The 17,639-nt window shown below is 43.4% G+C and overlaps 1 protein-coding gene across 2 annotated transcripts in view; it reads left to right on the top strand.

Annotated features, from left to right (window-relative positions):
* SPRYD3 (SPRY domain containing 3) overlaps positions 1 to 17,639 on the top strand; it is a 686,433-nt gene that overhangs the window by 133,563 nt on the left and 535,231 nt on the right. For both annotated transcript variants that reach the window (XM_078687310.1, XM_078687302.1), the window contains exon 4: positions 10,960 to 11,084. In XM_078687310.1, coding sequence (XP_078543436.1) covers positions 10,960 to 11,084 — 125 coding nt within the window. The remainder of the gene's footprint in view (positions 1 to 10,959; positions 11,085 to 17,639) is intronic.

Genomic DNA, 17,639 nt, shown 5'->3' with positions numbered 1-17,639 from the left:
CACACACCCATAACCACACACCCATAACCACACACCCATAACCACACACCCATAACCACACACCCATAACCACACACCCATAACCACACACCCATAACCACACACCCATAACCACACACCCATAACCACACACCCATAACCACACACCCATAACCACACACCCATAACCACACACCCATAACCACACACCCATAACCACACACCCATAACCACACACCCACGCAACCACACACACACCCACACACACACCCACACACACAACCACACGCCCATAACCACACGCCCATAACCACACGCCCATAACCACACGCCCATAACCACACGCCCATAACCACACGCCCATAACCACACGCCCATAACCACACGCCCATAACCACACGCCCATAACCACACACCCATAACCACACACCCATAACCACACACCCATAACCACACACCCATAACCACACACCCATAACCACACACCCATAACCACACACCCATAACCACACACCCATAACCACACACCCATAACCACACACACACGCAACCACACACCCATAACCACACACACACACGCAACCACACACCCATAACCACACACCCATAACCACACACCCATAACCACACACCCATAACCACACACCCATAACCACACACCCATAACCACACACCCATAACCACACACCCATAACCACACACCCATAACCACACACCCATAACCACACACCCATAACCACACACCCATAACCACACACCCATAACCACACACCCATAACCACACACCCATAACCACACACCCATAACCACACACACACAACCACACACCCATAACCACACACCCATAACCACACACCCATAACCACACACACACGTACTCAACCACACACACACGCAACCACACGTACGCAACCACACGTACGCAACCACATACAACCACACACACATACAACCACACACACATACAACCACACACACATACAACCACACACACATACAACCACACACACATACAACCACACACATACAACCACACACACATACAACCACACACACATACAACCACACACACATACAACCACACACACATACAACCACACACACATACAACCACACACACATACAACCACACACACATACAACCACACACACATACAACCACACACACATACAACCACACACACATACAACCACACACACATACAACCACACACACATACAACCACACACACACACACATACAACCATACACAACCACACACACACACAACCACACTGTCAGTGCACACTTTCAACAGACACCATCAGTCAGTGCACGCTTTCACCGGGCACAAACCCCACCAGCCGTCACTGCACGCTTTCACCGGGCACAAACCCCACCAGCCGTCACTGCACACTTTCACCGGGCACAAACACCACCAGCCGTCACTGCACAGCTTCCACCAGGCACACACCACCAGACTTCAGTGCACGCTTCCACCAGGCACACACCACCAGACTTCAGTGCACGCTTTCACCAGGCGCACACACACCACCAGCCGTCAGTGCACGCTTTCACCAGGCACACACACACACCACCGGCCGTCAGTGCACGCTTTCACCAGGCACACACACACACCACCGGCCGTCAGTGCACGCTTTCACCAGGCACACACCACTAGCCGTCAGTGCATGCTTTCACCAGGCGCACACACTGCTAACAGTGCACAATTTCTACAGGCACACACACCACCAGCCATCTGTGCACACATCAATTGTTAACGCATCCACAATTAACTATTGTAGCAATTGCAGTATGGCGCACTTTACTTTTAAACATATTCATCTAAAGCGCAGCATGCCACCATTGCTACAAAAATAAATCAAATGTTTTTGGCCTACAATTTATAGACTTTTGTTGCAATTGGTGTTGCAATATTTAGCAATGCCAATAGCTCAAACTTAATTAATGTGAGACCTATTGCATTGCAAATGCTTGTTACTTATGTTGTCACACGGTCTGCTTTATCCATTCTGTGAGCACTATTTTCTTTAATGATCTTCAACCCATGACGTGCTTTCCTGCAAGGCAGCATGCCGCCCACTTTTATATTTTTAATGATAATGGCTGTGGCCCCGCTTCAACTAGAGCGGCCTCACTTATTTATTTAATTTGCAGCATGGTCCATTTAAACGATAGCGGCTGCGCTTCTTATTTATTTATTTTTCAGCGCATTCTGCTGGTACTATAGTCAAGCACTTTTTTATTAAATTTTCCAGCGCAGTCCACTTCAACTTTAGTGGCAGCACTACTGTCCCAGGCCTGAACGTATCCTCAGGATCAAAGCGATGCTCTAAGGGGTCCACCTCCCAACCGCCCCAAGTCTGGATACAAGTACACACAGACTAAAGGGTGGTTAAGCGGGGGAAGGAAAGGATGGGGACAGCAGGTTGGGAGACCTGTAATAAGACACCAAAGAAAGAAAGAGAATAGTAAGTACTACTATCTAACGACTCCCTATATATATCTACGGTAATCATCTATATTTTCACTAACCTGTAAAGAAAAATACGCAGTCCAACCATGCAGGGGTGTTGAGCTGGTATCTCTAAATATCATACATAATTCTGTAACACAGAAAGAGATTCATCAGATCACATTTTCTCATACCTAACTCTACACATTGTATCATGGTCTTGTGAGTCTACCTGTATTCATGAGGTACTTTCAGTGGCTCAATCAAATACACAGTCTAGACACCCCTGTAGTCAAATAAGAAAAGCAACAGTACAGTGAATGGGCAGCAGTGTGAAGGGCGATATAAATATGCACATAAGGAATCAATTCTTAGATATCAGCAGAAATCCAAATGCAGAAAGTGAAAATTATATCCAGCAAAACGAGAAGAGTTGCGTCACTCTCCCCGTGTAATGAAATCATCCAAACTGTAATCAATAGGATCCCCTATTGTCTTTGCTCTAATAACTGAGGGAAAGATTTCCCCCGCATGAATCTGAAGGAAACCAGTTCTCCAACGCGAGGAAATCTTCACTCCAAGGTAAGGCCAAAACAAATGCAAATTTAGTCAGGCCAAATGTCCGCAAATAATTAACACACACTGTGGCTGAACTGAAGAGTAGCAGCCCAGAACGAAGGAACCACCAAGCTCCGGTAACATCCAAGTCCCCCAAAAGAGCTTGTACCAATGGCACTCTTACCCGACCCGGATAAATGGATCAGCGAACAGCAGCAACACAGAACCCAAAATAATCGGCAGCGTTCCGATTCTCGCCGCCTCGTTAAATTCCTACTTCCGCATCACGTGTGACGCGCTGCGTTCAATGTGATCCGTTGCTCCAGGACTGCCGGGAATTGTAGTCCTACCAGCTCTCAGCGTCTGCCTGCGCGCATACGAGCGTTGTGTCCCGCAACAACTACAGAACCTTTTATTTATTTATTTTTGGGTGAAAGCACCCCATACGCTGTTCACTGTAACCTGAATACGGCAAGCATTGTCTAAAGGAGGCGCGGACACCATTAAAGTGGTCTCACATTTGCAAGAGTTTGAGCTATTGGCATTATAAATAACAATTCCTTTTATATGTGTGTTGGTTTAAAAAAAAACATAAATAAAAGGCATTGTCAGTTTACAATGCCAATAGCTTAAACTCAGACAAATGCGAGACCTATTGCATTAAAAATGCTTGTTGCACATATAATCGATTCAACATAAGAGGTTAAACAATCTCCTTATACATGAAGATTTCCAGAACACCACAATCTGGGGAAAAAAATTATTTTATATTATAAGGGTATGTTGGTGCATTTCTTTCAAAAATATAATTCAATAGGGGGCTCACTGTATAGTAAGTGCAAAAATGTCTTGTGAAGTGCATAAATGTGTATACAGTAAAAATAGATAGTTTACACTCTAAATGTTTTAAATATCCTAGTCATACATTGGTTATGTCTCTTAAATAGGGCTGGTATAATCTGTATGTGTAAAGTGATTGTTTAACCTCTCATTTTGAATAGATTATATGTACAGAAGTGAGTCCTTCAGAACTACTTACATTTTAAATTGTCTTGGATGTCTGTCAGGCTGCTACATGAGCATCAGTGCACACCTTCATGAAGCACTATTGCCTCAACAGTAAGGTCTGTTGATATTGGCGTTTTGCCTGTTCAGTCTTGCAGGGCTTTTTGATCTTACCCATTCCACAGCTGCGCCACTGGGGGAGGTAATGCTTTGGTATCTATTCATAAGGTGAGGTATCTGTGGTTAGAAATAGAACAATGTTACTTTAAAAAAAAAAAAAAATTTTTTAGCGTTTTATATAGCGCAAACTAGACTTGAAGATATCAGGTGTCAGAGCGTTTTTACATGAGCACCAGTTTCGTTACAGATGTACACATTCATTTTTGTTTGCTCTTGTTAGGCGCGGGGAGATTGTTTTTTGCCCAGATAACAGGATGTTGAGCGTCGCTGCCGATACTCTAAAGACTCTAACCCTGTTCCACATCTTGGAGGTCTAGCCGTAAGGCTACATCCTGTTTCTAGTTTATACTCTAACTACAGATTACCCACTACCCTCCCACCTCCCTGTTCTGTGGAATGTTCTCCTTTTCAATCTATAAAGGTCTAAATTTGAAATGTGCACACTGGTACTTCTAATCTGTTGAAGGCATACACAAGTTTATGAAAGAAACTTGTCAGTGCGTGCACAAGCATTGCTTTTTTGATTGCCAGATCTAGTCTGGCACATGGGGTGTCAGAACCCATTAAGAGGGAATTCCTATAGCCCGATGCCCATATTGTTTTGGGGTCAAGGGCAACAAGTTTTCATGTCTGTTTTGTCCCAAACCCTTACAGCACAAACCCTTTGGCTGCCAGTTTATAGTACCACATTATGGATCAAGGAAGGGCATTGTCTGCAGTTAAGGTAATAATTGTGTCCATGAGTTAATGCTGTTCAATCTTGTATTTATGGTGCATTATTGCAAAGCCTTTATTATTAGGGTGAGTCCTCAAATTAAATATTGTGATCTCGTTCTTCACTACGGACAGCGGTTTCAGTGTAAAAATGTCTACACACATATTCAAAGTTTAGCAATGTGAGGCTATGTATAAGGCTCCCAGAATTCTCTCTGATTAGATGCAAATATTTTCAGAAGCCTGAAAGCAAGATTGATTGTTTGCTTTCAAAATAAAATGGTCACAAAAAATGCAAGTAAGAAAAGAACATTTAGGTAAAATACTGTAATGTTTGAGGTAATATTTCTTTGCGGCATTATTTAGTAAAATGTGTTGTGTATGCTAGTATTTCCCAAAAAAATTCATTATGGAAAATCGGTGTAACCAGTTTCAATAAGATTCTCAAAAACACAAAAAATAAACAAGGATTGGCAAAGCCAGTGGTGCTGCAATTGATGGTCAATGTGTGACTTGTTTTGGCATGGTGTTTGTAAAACCTTACTGATATGGGAGCTGCCAGGTCCTCCCTATTACAACAAACATTGGCAAATGCAAACATTGTTTTGGTCTCAAAAGCACACATTGCTACAGTAGTTCCTGGTCCTGAGCAAAGCTAATTTGTGTACTGATATGCTCCTTGTGAAAAGAGTAGTATGTTGTCAGTGAAGCCAGCCGAGAGAGAGACAGAATTTTCATGAACACTAAAGGTCCTGGTTAAAGCCACACCTAATTGGGGGCCCAATTATTAAAGAAAGTCTCACAAGTGAACCCATGCTACATGTCCTTGCATGAAGTGCAGATATACAGTTTTGTGAATTTACAGAAGTAGGCCATGAAATCATACTCCTAGAAAATATTTGTGAACTGAATTTTAGTATAAGCAAAGATGCATGTAGAATTGCTCATGCAAACTTCTTAGTGTTTGCCTCCAACCATTTTACTTCTGCCATTGTAAGGAGTAAATTTCCAAGCTTTCTCAGTATGGGGAAAGATTAGAGAAGAGTAGGTGAAAACCCTTAAAATATGCAAGTTATCAGGTTTGCACAGACTCAAAAGGGCACTCCAACCCTGGAACTATTACTTAATACCTACAGCCGCAGTTTGTAGATCTGTGGAAACTTGGCAACATACCGGAATTGCTAGTATTTAAACCCTACTATAGCATGAGGCCTGGCATAATCATAGGGGCTATATCAGAGCTTGTTTATAATGAGATTGCTGCCATAATTTGTCGCTGCATTACATGGCACAAAAGGGACACATGAATTTTGATACAGGACAAGTAGATTTATGGAGCAACCTGCCCCATGTACAAGCAGATACTTCAATAAATTCCACACCCCTGAACCTCAAGGCTCCTTAAATACAGGCTAAGTTCTTCAGCTTCCTTATACAGATAGGGGGTTGCAACAATCCTGATGCTGGGCCTCAGTCACAGCTCTGGCCCTTACGGGTCACTAAGGCTGCCTCTCTGCTCTGTTGACTGTCTTGACCTGGCTACACTACTTGCTTGATCCTGATGGCCCCTTCTGTCATACAGGATCCCCTTTCTTCCTCGTTCGGCACAGCAGCAGTCTTCACGGCAGCCCTCCTTGACTTACGTGGTCACTGACCTGAAACTGCACATGGGTGGTGACCTGTTCGACGCAGTAACGGTCATGGCTCTCTTCACGGCTGCCCTCTTCTGCCATGCGGGGGTCACTGATTTTTCCTGCACAAGGGCAACTGCACAATTGTTGCAGCAGCAGTCACCGAACACCTTGCTATTGGGAGCTACTGACTGCCTGTATTTATCTAGATCAGCAGTCTTACCCTTGCATCTTACAATAAACCTCGTACAGTAAGGCTCTCACGCAAATGGCATTTGATCAAGGAGATACAGCTAGGCGCCATCTTATCAGAAGCACAGCCTTGCACAGTAACCGATCCTGATAGAGCGGCTATTCTATATCAGGGATGGTTGGAAAATGGTGCTGAAAAAATTGCACCGGATAATCCCGAAAGGGAGAACCGGGACACTCCCTCTGAACCTTGGTTCACAAAAAAATCTAAGACTGCTTAAACAAGCATGTCGTAGGCAGGAAAGAAAATGGAGGCGTAAATATGAGCATTCAGTAAAAGAGAAGTACAAACTTTTTTGTAGCCTCATAAAAATTAGATTTGTAAAGAAAAATCCATATACTTCACTCCGAACATAGCAGGGAAAACTTCTTCTAAAGAACTTTTTGCAACTGTTAAACAATTATATAAACCTCCTGAAATTAGGTTTCATGGAATGGACCAAACCGTCTGTAATTCTTTGGCTTCCTTTTTTCAAGATAAGGTTAAGTCTGCCTTTAATCTTTTTTTTTTTTTTCTGATCACAATGACTCCCAAATTAAAAATAATGAACATCACAGTAACTCCCACATTATTAATAATGAATGTAAGGTCCATTTAACTTCTTTTACTGAACTTTCTCTGGACCAACCTGAAACAAAGTCAGGATCCATGGCCTCCGAAAAAGATTCATTTAGTAGCTGACACTATTTCGGAACACCTAACAGAATTCTTTTTCTTTTGATTGTCAGAAAAAATTCCCAGTGTCTGGAAGAAAGCTTACATTCTTCCTGTAATTAAAAAAGCTAACCTAGTTCCTGGGAACTACTGTCCCATTTCTAGATTGCCCCTTTTGGCGAAAATAATCCAAAAAGCTATTCATTTGCAGGTGACAGCCTTCATTGAGGACCAGAGCCACCTAGACCCTTGCCAACTCGGATTTAGGAAACATCACAGTACAGAATTGGCTTTGATAAGTGTCTCAGAAAAGATTAGATTGACGCTGGATGTGGGTGGTAGTGCAGTGTTGATCCTACTGGACCTCTAGGCTGTATTTGAAACTGTAAACCACCAAATGCTGCTGAATAGGCTGGAGGATATTGGGGTAAAAGACAAAGCCCTCGCTTTGGTCAAATCCTTTTATTCAGACAGAATTCAGTTTGTTGCAACTGACCACTTTAAATCCTCGTCCTTCTCTCTTCCATGCGGCGTCCCCCAGGGTTCGTCTCTTACCCTGACCCTTTTTAACATTTATGTAGCCAATTTGGCCAAACCTATTAGATCTTTTGGGCTCTCTGCAGTCACCTATGCAGATGATACCCAATTAGTGATCTCAATATCATCTAATATTTCAGAGACAGCTAAGCGTTTTTACAACTGTATGCAGGAGATCGGAAAATGGACGGGCTAAAATGGCTTAAAGTTGAATTCATGTAAGTCTGAGGTACTGATCTTTGGGAAGGACCCTTCCTTTTGGTCCCAAGACTGGTGGCCACCTGAACTTGGTCAACTTCCGTTGCCAGTTACGAAGGTAAAAAAATCTTGGAGTTATCTTTGACAATCAACTGACCTTCGAAGGGCATGTAAATGCAGTCAAATCTACCTCCTTTTATTATGAGACTTTTAAGAAGGATATTTACCTTCATTCCGAAAGACCTGCAGAAAACTGTAATTTCCGCTCTGATACTCTCAAAAAATGACTATGCAAATGCTCATTTCGTAAATATAAGAAAAAAAGTCTGAATAAGCTTCAGGTCCTACAGAACTCAGCCGCTGGCCTTTTACTTGGTATATCCTAAAGAGAATCCGTATCAGCTGCCCTTTCTCCTTCCCACTGGTTACCTATTAAGCGTATACAGTTTAAGGACCTGTGCATTGCTTTCAGGGCTCTTCATGGGGAAGGTCTGCTAGGGAGATCTTTGTTTCTTTCAGGAGGCGCTGGTACTGGTTGAGTACTGTCTTGAAGGTGGTCTCTTTGCTGGTGGGCCACTTCCTTTTGAGTTGGCGGCAGTGACGATTGGTGGATATCAGCTCTGCGGTGAACCAGCTGGTTCTTCTGGCCTAGCCTTTTGGATTTGGGTGGCATGGCGGGGCGATCGTGTTAGCGCGTTCTGTTATCCACTGGGAGATGTTCTTTATAGCCTGCTCTGGGTTGGATATTATGTCTGGGAAGTGGGAGTTGGGAACACTGTTCCACTGGTCTTCTGATATCTTTTTCCAGTTTCTTTGTGTGGAGCTGGGGGGCATTGGTTGGTCCTGAGATGAAGTGGTCGCAGCCTAAGCGATGGGAGCAACTACTAAATACAAACAAAACAGTTTAAATGAAAAGCAGATTGTTACTGGGAATTAGGCGTCGGGCAGTAAAATGCGCGGGGGGGGGGGTGGGGGGCAGCCATGTCGACTGACGTTGTGGAGCTCTAGTCTGGGACTAGTCTGTTTAGCTGTCTGTAATGAGGCAAATAATATCTAAAGAAAAAAACAGGGTCTAACAATTTCAAATGCTTCCCAAAACTGAAAACTGTTTTCCTCTGTGCTATGTTCAGATGACTGGTTTTAGTCCTGCTTCAGGAAGGAGCTATGGCATTGTTTGGTCTGAAGAAAGTCTTTTACTCTAAAAAACATATTTTAAATTGTGAATTTCCAGTTACAAAAAATGCATGTGTCACATACTATATAAATATTTAGTTGACAACGTAAAATTCTTTTCAGTTAATCGATTTAAGCATTCCCCCCCCCACCTGTGGAATTAAAAATTATGTTGTATTGTGCTCCCTAAGAAATCATTTTACTCTTATGTTCCAGCTATTATGTACCAGCTATAGACCACTGAATATGAACTTCTGATCATTGGGGATGCCCCTCCAAATGATGCACTTTTAAAGAGTTAGTGCTATACTACATCAGCGCTCTTAAAGGTCATACCCCCCCCCCCCTCCTTGTTACCCTGTGTCACATTTCCATGATCTGCCCCTCTATACCTTGGTCAGTACGAGCTTAAAGTTACCCAGTTTTTAGGTCGAGTCATTTATTACACGAAACCTATTGTGTTAGAACAAACTCTCTTGACCAATCTGATTTCTCATAATGCATGTTGTGTACTGGAGCATGAAGCTTCCCCAGGCGCGCGCTTGTTATTTGTTTGCAGCTATTCATTAAGGACTTGCGTTCCTTGATAATACATTATATTCATGGAAATACCAACCCTCTGTTTTATTGGGGGCTTCAACTAAAAAACTGTGAAGGATGCCCTATCTTTCTGGCCACCACTTGTGGATTACATTTGTTGGCATATAAGGTTGTTATGGTGACCCTCAGTTTATCTGACAGACCTCACCCTGAGTGAGATGAAGCATGTACTTAAAGCTGCTTCTGCTATAGTTCTTCTAAGATTCTGAGTGTTTGGACTCTCTGTAATGCTTCTGCCTTTGCAATACCTGTATTTCAGAAGGAAAGGTTGCAGTGCTACGTGTACATTTTGTGTTCTAGAAAAACATGTGCCGCCAGTCCTCTAATGCACTTAGTTTTGTGTGTGGGAGAAACTTGCCCTGCTAATGTAAATGCAATATCTATTCCTTTGTGTCTGGAGGCATTTTGTTTTGCTGATGGCTTTGCTCTAGCAATGCAGCTGAACCCTTTACCACTTAGTGAGTGACACTTGTACTGCCATTACCAGTGTTGCTTGTTGCTGAGACCTGCTCTACTGCTGTCTGCTGTTTCCTCTTGTGCTTGTCTGCAAGACTTGTATCACTGTCAAATGTGTACCTTTGCATTGTATGCTGGAAGGCTAACCCGCTGCAGCTGCATGTACCATATGTAGGGATTGTTCTCGGAAACCTTAAAATGTTTGAACCCATTTTGCATTGTATGAAGGAACCTTGTGCAACCTGTTTTTAATGCAGTCAATTTTCCACTATTTACATTCACTAGAAAAAAATGAAGTCACACTAGAGCTTTGATTTTACTTAGCCTCCTTTCATGGTGGATCTTTTCTGATATCACATAACGACTCGCATGAAAATGTTACCACCTATATGCTACCTCGCTGCCACGTGGTAGCACACTTAAGTAGTTCTGCCATCTCCCCTCATTTCCAGCCATTAGATTAATTGTACGGTTTGAGGCTTATTGATCAGATCGCGTTGGGCTTTAGCCTACATCTGCTGTAGGCTCTTCTGCTCATCCAGTGTTTGGTACTAATGTATTCCAGGTGTCCATTGTGGATAGCGGTGTGAGAGGAACCATTGCAGTTGGACTGGTACCCCAGTACTACAGTTTGGACCATCAGCCAGGATGGCTGCCCGATTCCGTCGCTTACCACGCGGATGATGGCAAGTAAGTTGGGTCTGATGATTACAGTTGCACATTGTGGTTTTTCAGTACGTCAGTCAATTAAAGGTTAAGCTTCTAGTCTACCAGTGCTCCTGTTTCAACTACTGTGTTAACCAAAATCAGCCATCTTATTTTGCATTTGTTGGAAAACTATTTTTCTGTCCACTACCCTTTCTGTGTATATCATTTCTTTTCCTCACCGTTTCGGAGTGGTTAAGGATCTACATCTTGCGTGAATACTTGCCTGTCAAAAATGTATCTTGTATGTGATTTATTTTCCTTGCCCCTTGAACATATAGCTAGTGAATTTTGCTACCTTATTATGCAGAGCTTCATGCTTTAACAGGTAGTTTCAAGTAATTAATTTCATTTACATCAACCCTTGAAACGACATTCTTGTGCAATAAATCATACTTCAAGATTGGCCCTTCCTCTCTCTCTCTGTGTGTGTGTGTGTGTGTGTGTGTGTGTGTGTGTGTGTGTGTGTGTATATGTATATATGTATGTGTATATATATGTATATATATATGTATGTATATGTGTATATATATATATGTGTATATATATGCCCCCTCTTGCAAGATTGAAGCGCTACTACAAGAATACCCATCTGCAGACAGTAACATTAATTTGTCCGCCACTGGATCCTTTATAGATTCACATTCTTGAATCAGGCATGTTGTCGAACTGGGAGGCCCTCTGCAGTAATAAGATAGAATTATGTCAACAAAACCTAACTTGGAACACTTTAAAGATGTTAGTTTAATAACCCACTAACCTTATTTGAAAACTTGTGCCAATCAGGCGAAAGTACAAGAAACATCACTACTCCAGAGGCCATCATACCTCTTCTTTCTTTTGCAGTCATTTGTGGAGGGAGTACCCCTGACATCAACTCAATATTTTTCAGATAAGTCCACCTTCTAGGAAACAACTTCTTCAAACCTTGAAACTTTTTTCATCCTAGATAGAGCAACCTCCTGTCTTCAGGAGATTTCTCAGAAGTTTCATGCAAGATGTCTAGGAGTTACAGCCCATCAACGGAGGTGGAAGGTTCCACTGAAATACTTCATCAAAGCCTAACTCTGAGAGGCCCATGTCTGAACATGCTATGTCGTTGAAGAAAAAAATCAGAACTCTCATCTAAGTGCACTGACAATGGAATTGGCAATGGTGGCTCAGTCAACAAATAAAAGACCATTGATGACTAGAACACAGTTGGCAAATCTGCTACTTTCTGTGGTGGATGCCAACCATGAAATTACGCCACCATCTATGATGACCTCCTTGATGATGAACTTATTTACAACTCTGTCATCACTGATGTCTCCTCCATTGACAAAACATTCAGTTGGTTAAACAACCACTGGAAGCTGCCAAAGTTAGACTAATTTCAGAACAAGGCATCCCAGTGCCATTATTGCTTGAGCAGACTTTCCCACCGAGTAAGATATCGCCCAGCACCCCTACAACATTTAGTCACTGAGGAGTCTGAAGATGAGGCCTTTAACACTGGCCTATAGCCAAACTCAGCTGTGGTTCATTGCCTGGATCCAAATAATCATGAGGATGTTCAGAGTTAGAGGCTGTTGCAAACAAACAAGGTGATGGCCAATAACTTGAGTGTTCAAGGCATATGAGCTGCAGATCTTACACTGTGCATTAGATCGCCACCTGGTGTTGGGCTCGGATGATTGCATGTTGTTGTCGTCTTGGAAGAAGTCTTTTGTAGTCACGAAGTAGGTGACTCCTCCCTTAGACGATAGTGCTCATGGGCATCGGCTCTATCCTTGGATAGTTTTTTTCCGCCACTGGGTTCGGATGAAACTTTTCCGCTCCGGTTACTTTTCAAGTACTTCACCGTGTAAAAACGTACTCAAACTTCAACAAACTACTTTCGATATCGACAACGGCGTCTCGACTCCATTAGCTCGATTCCCGTCGTCGAAGCGGGGCCGTTGGGCCTATCCACGCCGTGAGGCCTACACCTCGTGGAAAGGACGACATTCAAAAGATGCCCCGAGTGTGGAGCAAAGTTTCCACACAGTGACCATCACAAGGTCTGTAATCTGTGCTTGTCGCCAGAACACAACGAATCCAGCTGTACAGCCTGTCCGTCCTTTCGATCGAAAAAGACCATTCGAGATTGGAGGGCCCGTCGACACGACATGCAGAGATCAGCTCCGGAACCGGTGGATATCTTCGACGAAGAAGTTCCGCTCGTTCCCGAAGAAGATTCAGACTATCTCCAAATCGTATACGAGGCAGACTACTCTGATGACTCCATACCATTGGTTCAGCGCGTGAGTACTACTGCCCCTGCCCCAGACCACCACCCAAATCGAAGGCAAAGGTCAACACTCCGCCTACGAGACCCAGTCGCGACCGAAAAAACACTTCGAAAGCCCCGCCATCGAGCCCGGCTCTGAAGAAAATACTCAAACCTTCCGGTAGCTCCTTACCTAGCAAGCTGCACGTGCCAATCCCACCAGCTCCCTTGGCACTGAAACCGAAAGAAGTCCCGGCTCCGAAACCGTCGACTTGTAAAGACAAAACTATGAAGTCAGAGTCTGACACCTCGAGGCAGACGAGACCAGCTTCCACTCCGAAGCCAATATCTTCGGTACCGAAACCTACAAGGCCTGATTCCGATGCGCTCAAGCCCTCGAAACAGCCTACGACTCTGAAATGAATACCTTCGGTGCCGAAATCTACGCCAAAGGACACCGTAACAACTCCTAAGGCTAAAGACAAGCAGCAACCGCGCCCAGAACCGAAAAAATCGCCGCCGGCAAAGTTTCCGCAAGCAGAAGACCTTTTCCAACCTGATTCTCTACAAAAGAAGATCTACGTTGACCCAAAGACAGGTCATGTATCCACTACACCACACAGGAAGAGGAAATCCGACACAGCATCTACACCTGCAGTGCCTGTCAAGAAGGACTCTGCCATATCTCCTATGCACCCTTCTTCTCCTATACTTCCTTCTCCTTCATCTCCTGTTCCTCTTAACATTTCACCTGAAAACTCTCCTCCTCATTCTTCACCACATACACCTCCAAATGATGATGAGTATAGCATAGGGGGAGGGGTAGACCCAGATGAGCCTTTTCCCTACCCTGTTGAGGAGCCTGATTGGGAGTACCCAAACCCACAAGATGTGCCAGATATTCATGACCCACATTCATATCCATTAAAACCTTCTCCCCCAGAAGACAATATTGGTTTTGGGCACTTACTGAATAGGGCTGCCATTGATCATGGGGTCACCATGCATTCAGATGAGGCAGAGGAAGACTTTTTATTAGATACGTTTGAACAATCACAAAGGTCTGTTCAAATTCTTCCTATGATTAAAGGGGTCATCAAACATGCTCCATAAGTATTTAAAGATCCTCTCCGTGCTAGGATTCTAAACCCTTTAATTGAGAAAAAAGTACAGGCCTTCTCCTGGGGATCCTGCCTACATTAAAGGACAGCTACCCTTAGATTCCCTAGTTGTGTCAAATGCTAGAAAAAGAGAAAATTCAGACATTCGTTGAAGCACCACCCCCTGATAAAGAATCTAAGGTGATAGATGCTTCAGGCCAAAGGATAGCTGCACAAGCTACCAGTACATGGTATATAGATAACACACAAGCCCTCCTTACAAGATATGACAGGGCTCACTATGATCAGTTAGAGACATTACTACAACATCTACCTGACCAATATAAGGCGCAGGCAAACGACCTTATACAAGAAGGCAAGTTAATTTCAAATGCCTCAATCAAGTGCGCACTTGATGTAGCAGCCACTGCATATAGAGCTGCAAACACTAGTGTCCTACTTAGACGTCATGCGTGGCTACACATTTCAGGATTTAAGCAGGAAGTGCAAACTACCATCATACATCAGCCATTCAACCAACATCAATTGTTTGGACCAGAGGTAGATACAGCACTTCAGAAAATGAAGAAAGATACTGATACAGCCAAATCTAGGGGAGCTTTGCAATCCACACAAGCTAGAGGCTCTTTTCGTCGCTCCTTCTATAGAGGAGGCTCCAAACAGACTGGAGCAGGCAATACATCTTCCTTCAAATCCATGACACAGACATACTCCAGTAAAGGATATTTCAGAGGAGGCTATAGAGTCAACAACAATAAAGGAAGAGGTTGAGGTAACAACAATAATCGAACCTCTTCATCCACAAAACAGTGACTACCCTCTGCTCCCCCAACAGCACTCCACTCCTGTGGGGAGCAGACTAACACAGTTCCTACCTGTCCGGAATTCCATCACAACAGACAGGTGGGTAAGACAAATTATCCAATATGGCTACTGCCTCGAACTTACAGCTACCCCTCCACACATACCACCCAGGCAGCGTCCAATGTCTGCAGAACATTTTATACTGCTCAAACAAGAAGTCCTATCACTTCTTCAAAAGGACTCAATAGAAATAGTTCCTTTACAACATCAAAGAACAGGGGTTTACTTGCTGTATTTTCTAATACCCAAAAAGTACGAGACACTAAGACCGATTCTCGACCTCAGGCCCCTCAATCAATATATACACTCAGATCATTTTCATATGATCACTTTACAACAAGTGCTCCCATTGCTGCAACAAGGCGACTTCCTTACAACACTAGATCTAAAGGACGCCTACTTCCACATTCCCATACATCCTTCTCACAGGAAGTATCTGAGGTTTGTACTGGAAGGACAGCATTATCAATTCAAAGTCCTTCCATTCGGGGTAACAACTGCACCAAGAGTGTTCACAAAGTGCCTAGCAGTAGTAGCAATATATTACAAATGGGCAACCCAATATACCCTTGAGGGTTCGGGCCAGATAAAGTAATAGGGTAAAAGTACCTTCAAGGGATTTTACTGATAGTTTTTTGTGTTATTTAATAAAATGTAGATCAAGACCCAATTCAGTGGTGGTCTACAATCTAACATATAAATCGTTATTGTTCGTTCAAGTTTAAGCAGTGCTAACAGTCACAATATGTGATCAAATCAGAAAAAAGCAAGAGAACGGGTGTATATAGAAAAAATGTATTTTTTATGTATCATTCATCAAATAGGGTACTGAAAGGTATATCAAGAATGTTACAAGAAGAACATGATACAGAAACAAAACAACTTAATTGTAGCAATTGTGTGCGCTTTTCTTCTTTGTTGTGATAAATACAAAAAAGTGGAAGAAAAATCGTTGGTCGACGTTTCGGTCTCTAGAAATTGATTGCCGAGACCATCTTCAGGACAAAACTAAGATATACAGGTAGACCCATCTATAATGTGCAGAATGCTCGTTATTTCTAACAGTCTGTCAATGATGGTTCCAACTGATGAAAATAGTTTCCAATTGGTCTTGTAACTTTAGATGGACTTGAAGCAATGTTGAGTTGTATAGAGCTCACTGTCTTCAAAGATGTATAAATTCAAAAGGCTTTATTTTTTGAAAGCAGCTCGTCCTGTTTATCGCTAGTGTTGCTGATGGTCTATGAACCTTAGTTTTTTAAAGCAGCTCATCGTGTTTATCGCTAGTGTTGTCAATAGTCTATGAACCTCTCTTAGTCGAGTCTAATCAATCGTGACCTCTTGCTAGCATCAGTTGGAACCATCATTGACAGACTGTTAGAAAAAACGAGCATTCTGCACATTATAAAGGGGTCTACCTGTATATCTTCGTTTTGTCCTGAAGATGGTCTCTGCAATCAATTTCTAGAGACCGAAACGTCGACCCAACGCTTTTTCTTCCACTTTTTTGTATTTATCACAACAAAGAAGAAAAGCGCACACAATTGCTACAATAAAGTTGCTTTGTTTCTGTATCATGTACTTCTTGTAACATTGTTGATATACCTTTCAGTACCCTATTTGATGAATGATACATAAAAAATACATCTTTTTAGGGCTCATGGCGTTAACCGCGCGAAAGCGCGGTCTCGCCAGAGACCCTTTTGTTAGCGAGGCAGCTTTCCAGGAGACTGCACCTGGCCGCGCGCATTTCCTCTGCCAGAAGGCGATTTGAGCAGGCCACGCGCACGAGAACGCGCTCGCTGTGGCCAGCTCCTGTTTCCTGGAAAGCTGCTCTAACACAAACGCATGCGCTAACTTGGGACCACGGGCACACACATCACACTTGGGACCCCCCTCCTGATGCTCGCACTCACCGGGACTCCTGTTGCGGGTGAAGGCCGTCACCTGGCTTCTTGCACCGGCGAGACTCTCTCTTCCAGGCGGGAGCCTCGCTCCCTTCAGCACTCCTCCGGTAGGTGCTCTGGTGCCGCGGGCGGGGCTCCTCTCCTCCGGAGGAAGTTCGGTGAGTTCCTGTTGTCCCGCCCCCGGCCTGCCTGACTTCCTACTGCGGGCTGGGCGGCGGCGGGGACAATCTTTTATTTTTGTAACCAAACTCACTTTGTCTCAAGTAAAGCAAGGGGCATACATTTTTAGTATGCACAATTTGTCAATAATATTACAATATTTTAGTCTATTAAGCTGCACACAACGTATGTTTCATTTGTTTTGGGCTCACTCTGAATTGTATCGCTTCTACATGCA

Source organism: Lissotriton helveticus, chromosome 1_1, assembly GCF_964261635.1.
Source record: "Lissotriton helveticus chromosome 1_1, aLisHel1.1, whole genome shotgun sequence".
Classification (NCBI taxonomy): Eukaryota; Metazoa; Chordata; class Amphibia; order Caudata; family Salamandridae; genus Lissotriton; species Lissotriton helveticus.
The sequence above is the reverse complement of the archived record's forward strand: the minus strand, read 5'-3'. Positions and strand labels throughout refer to the sequence as shown.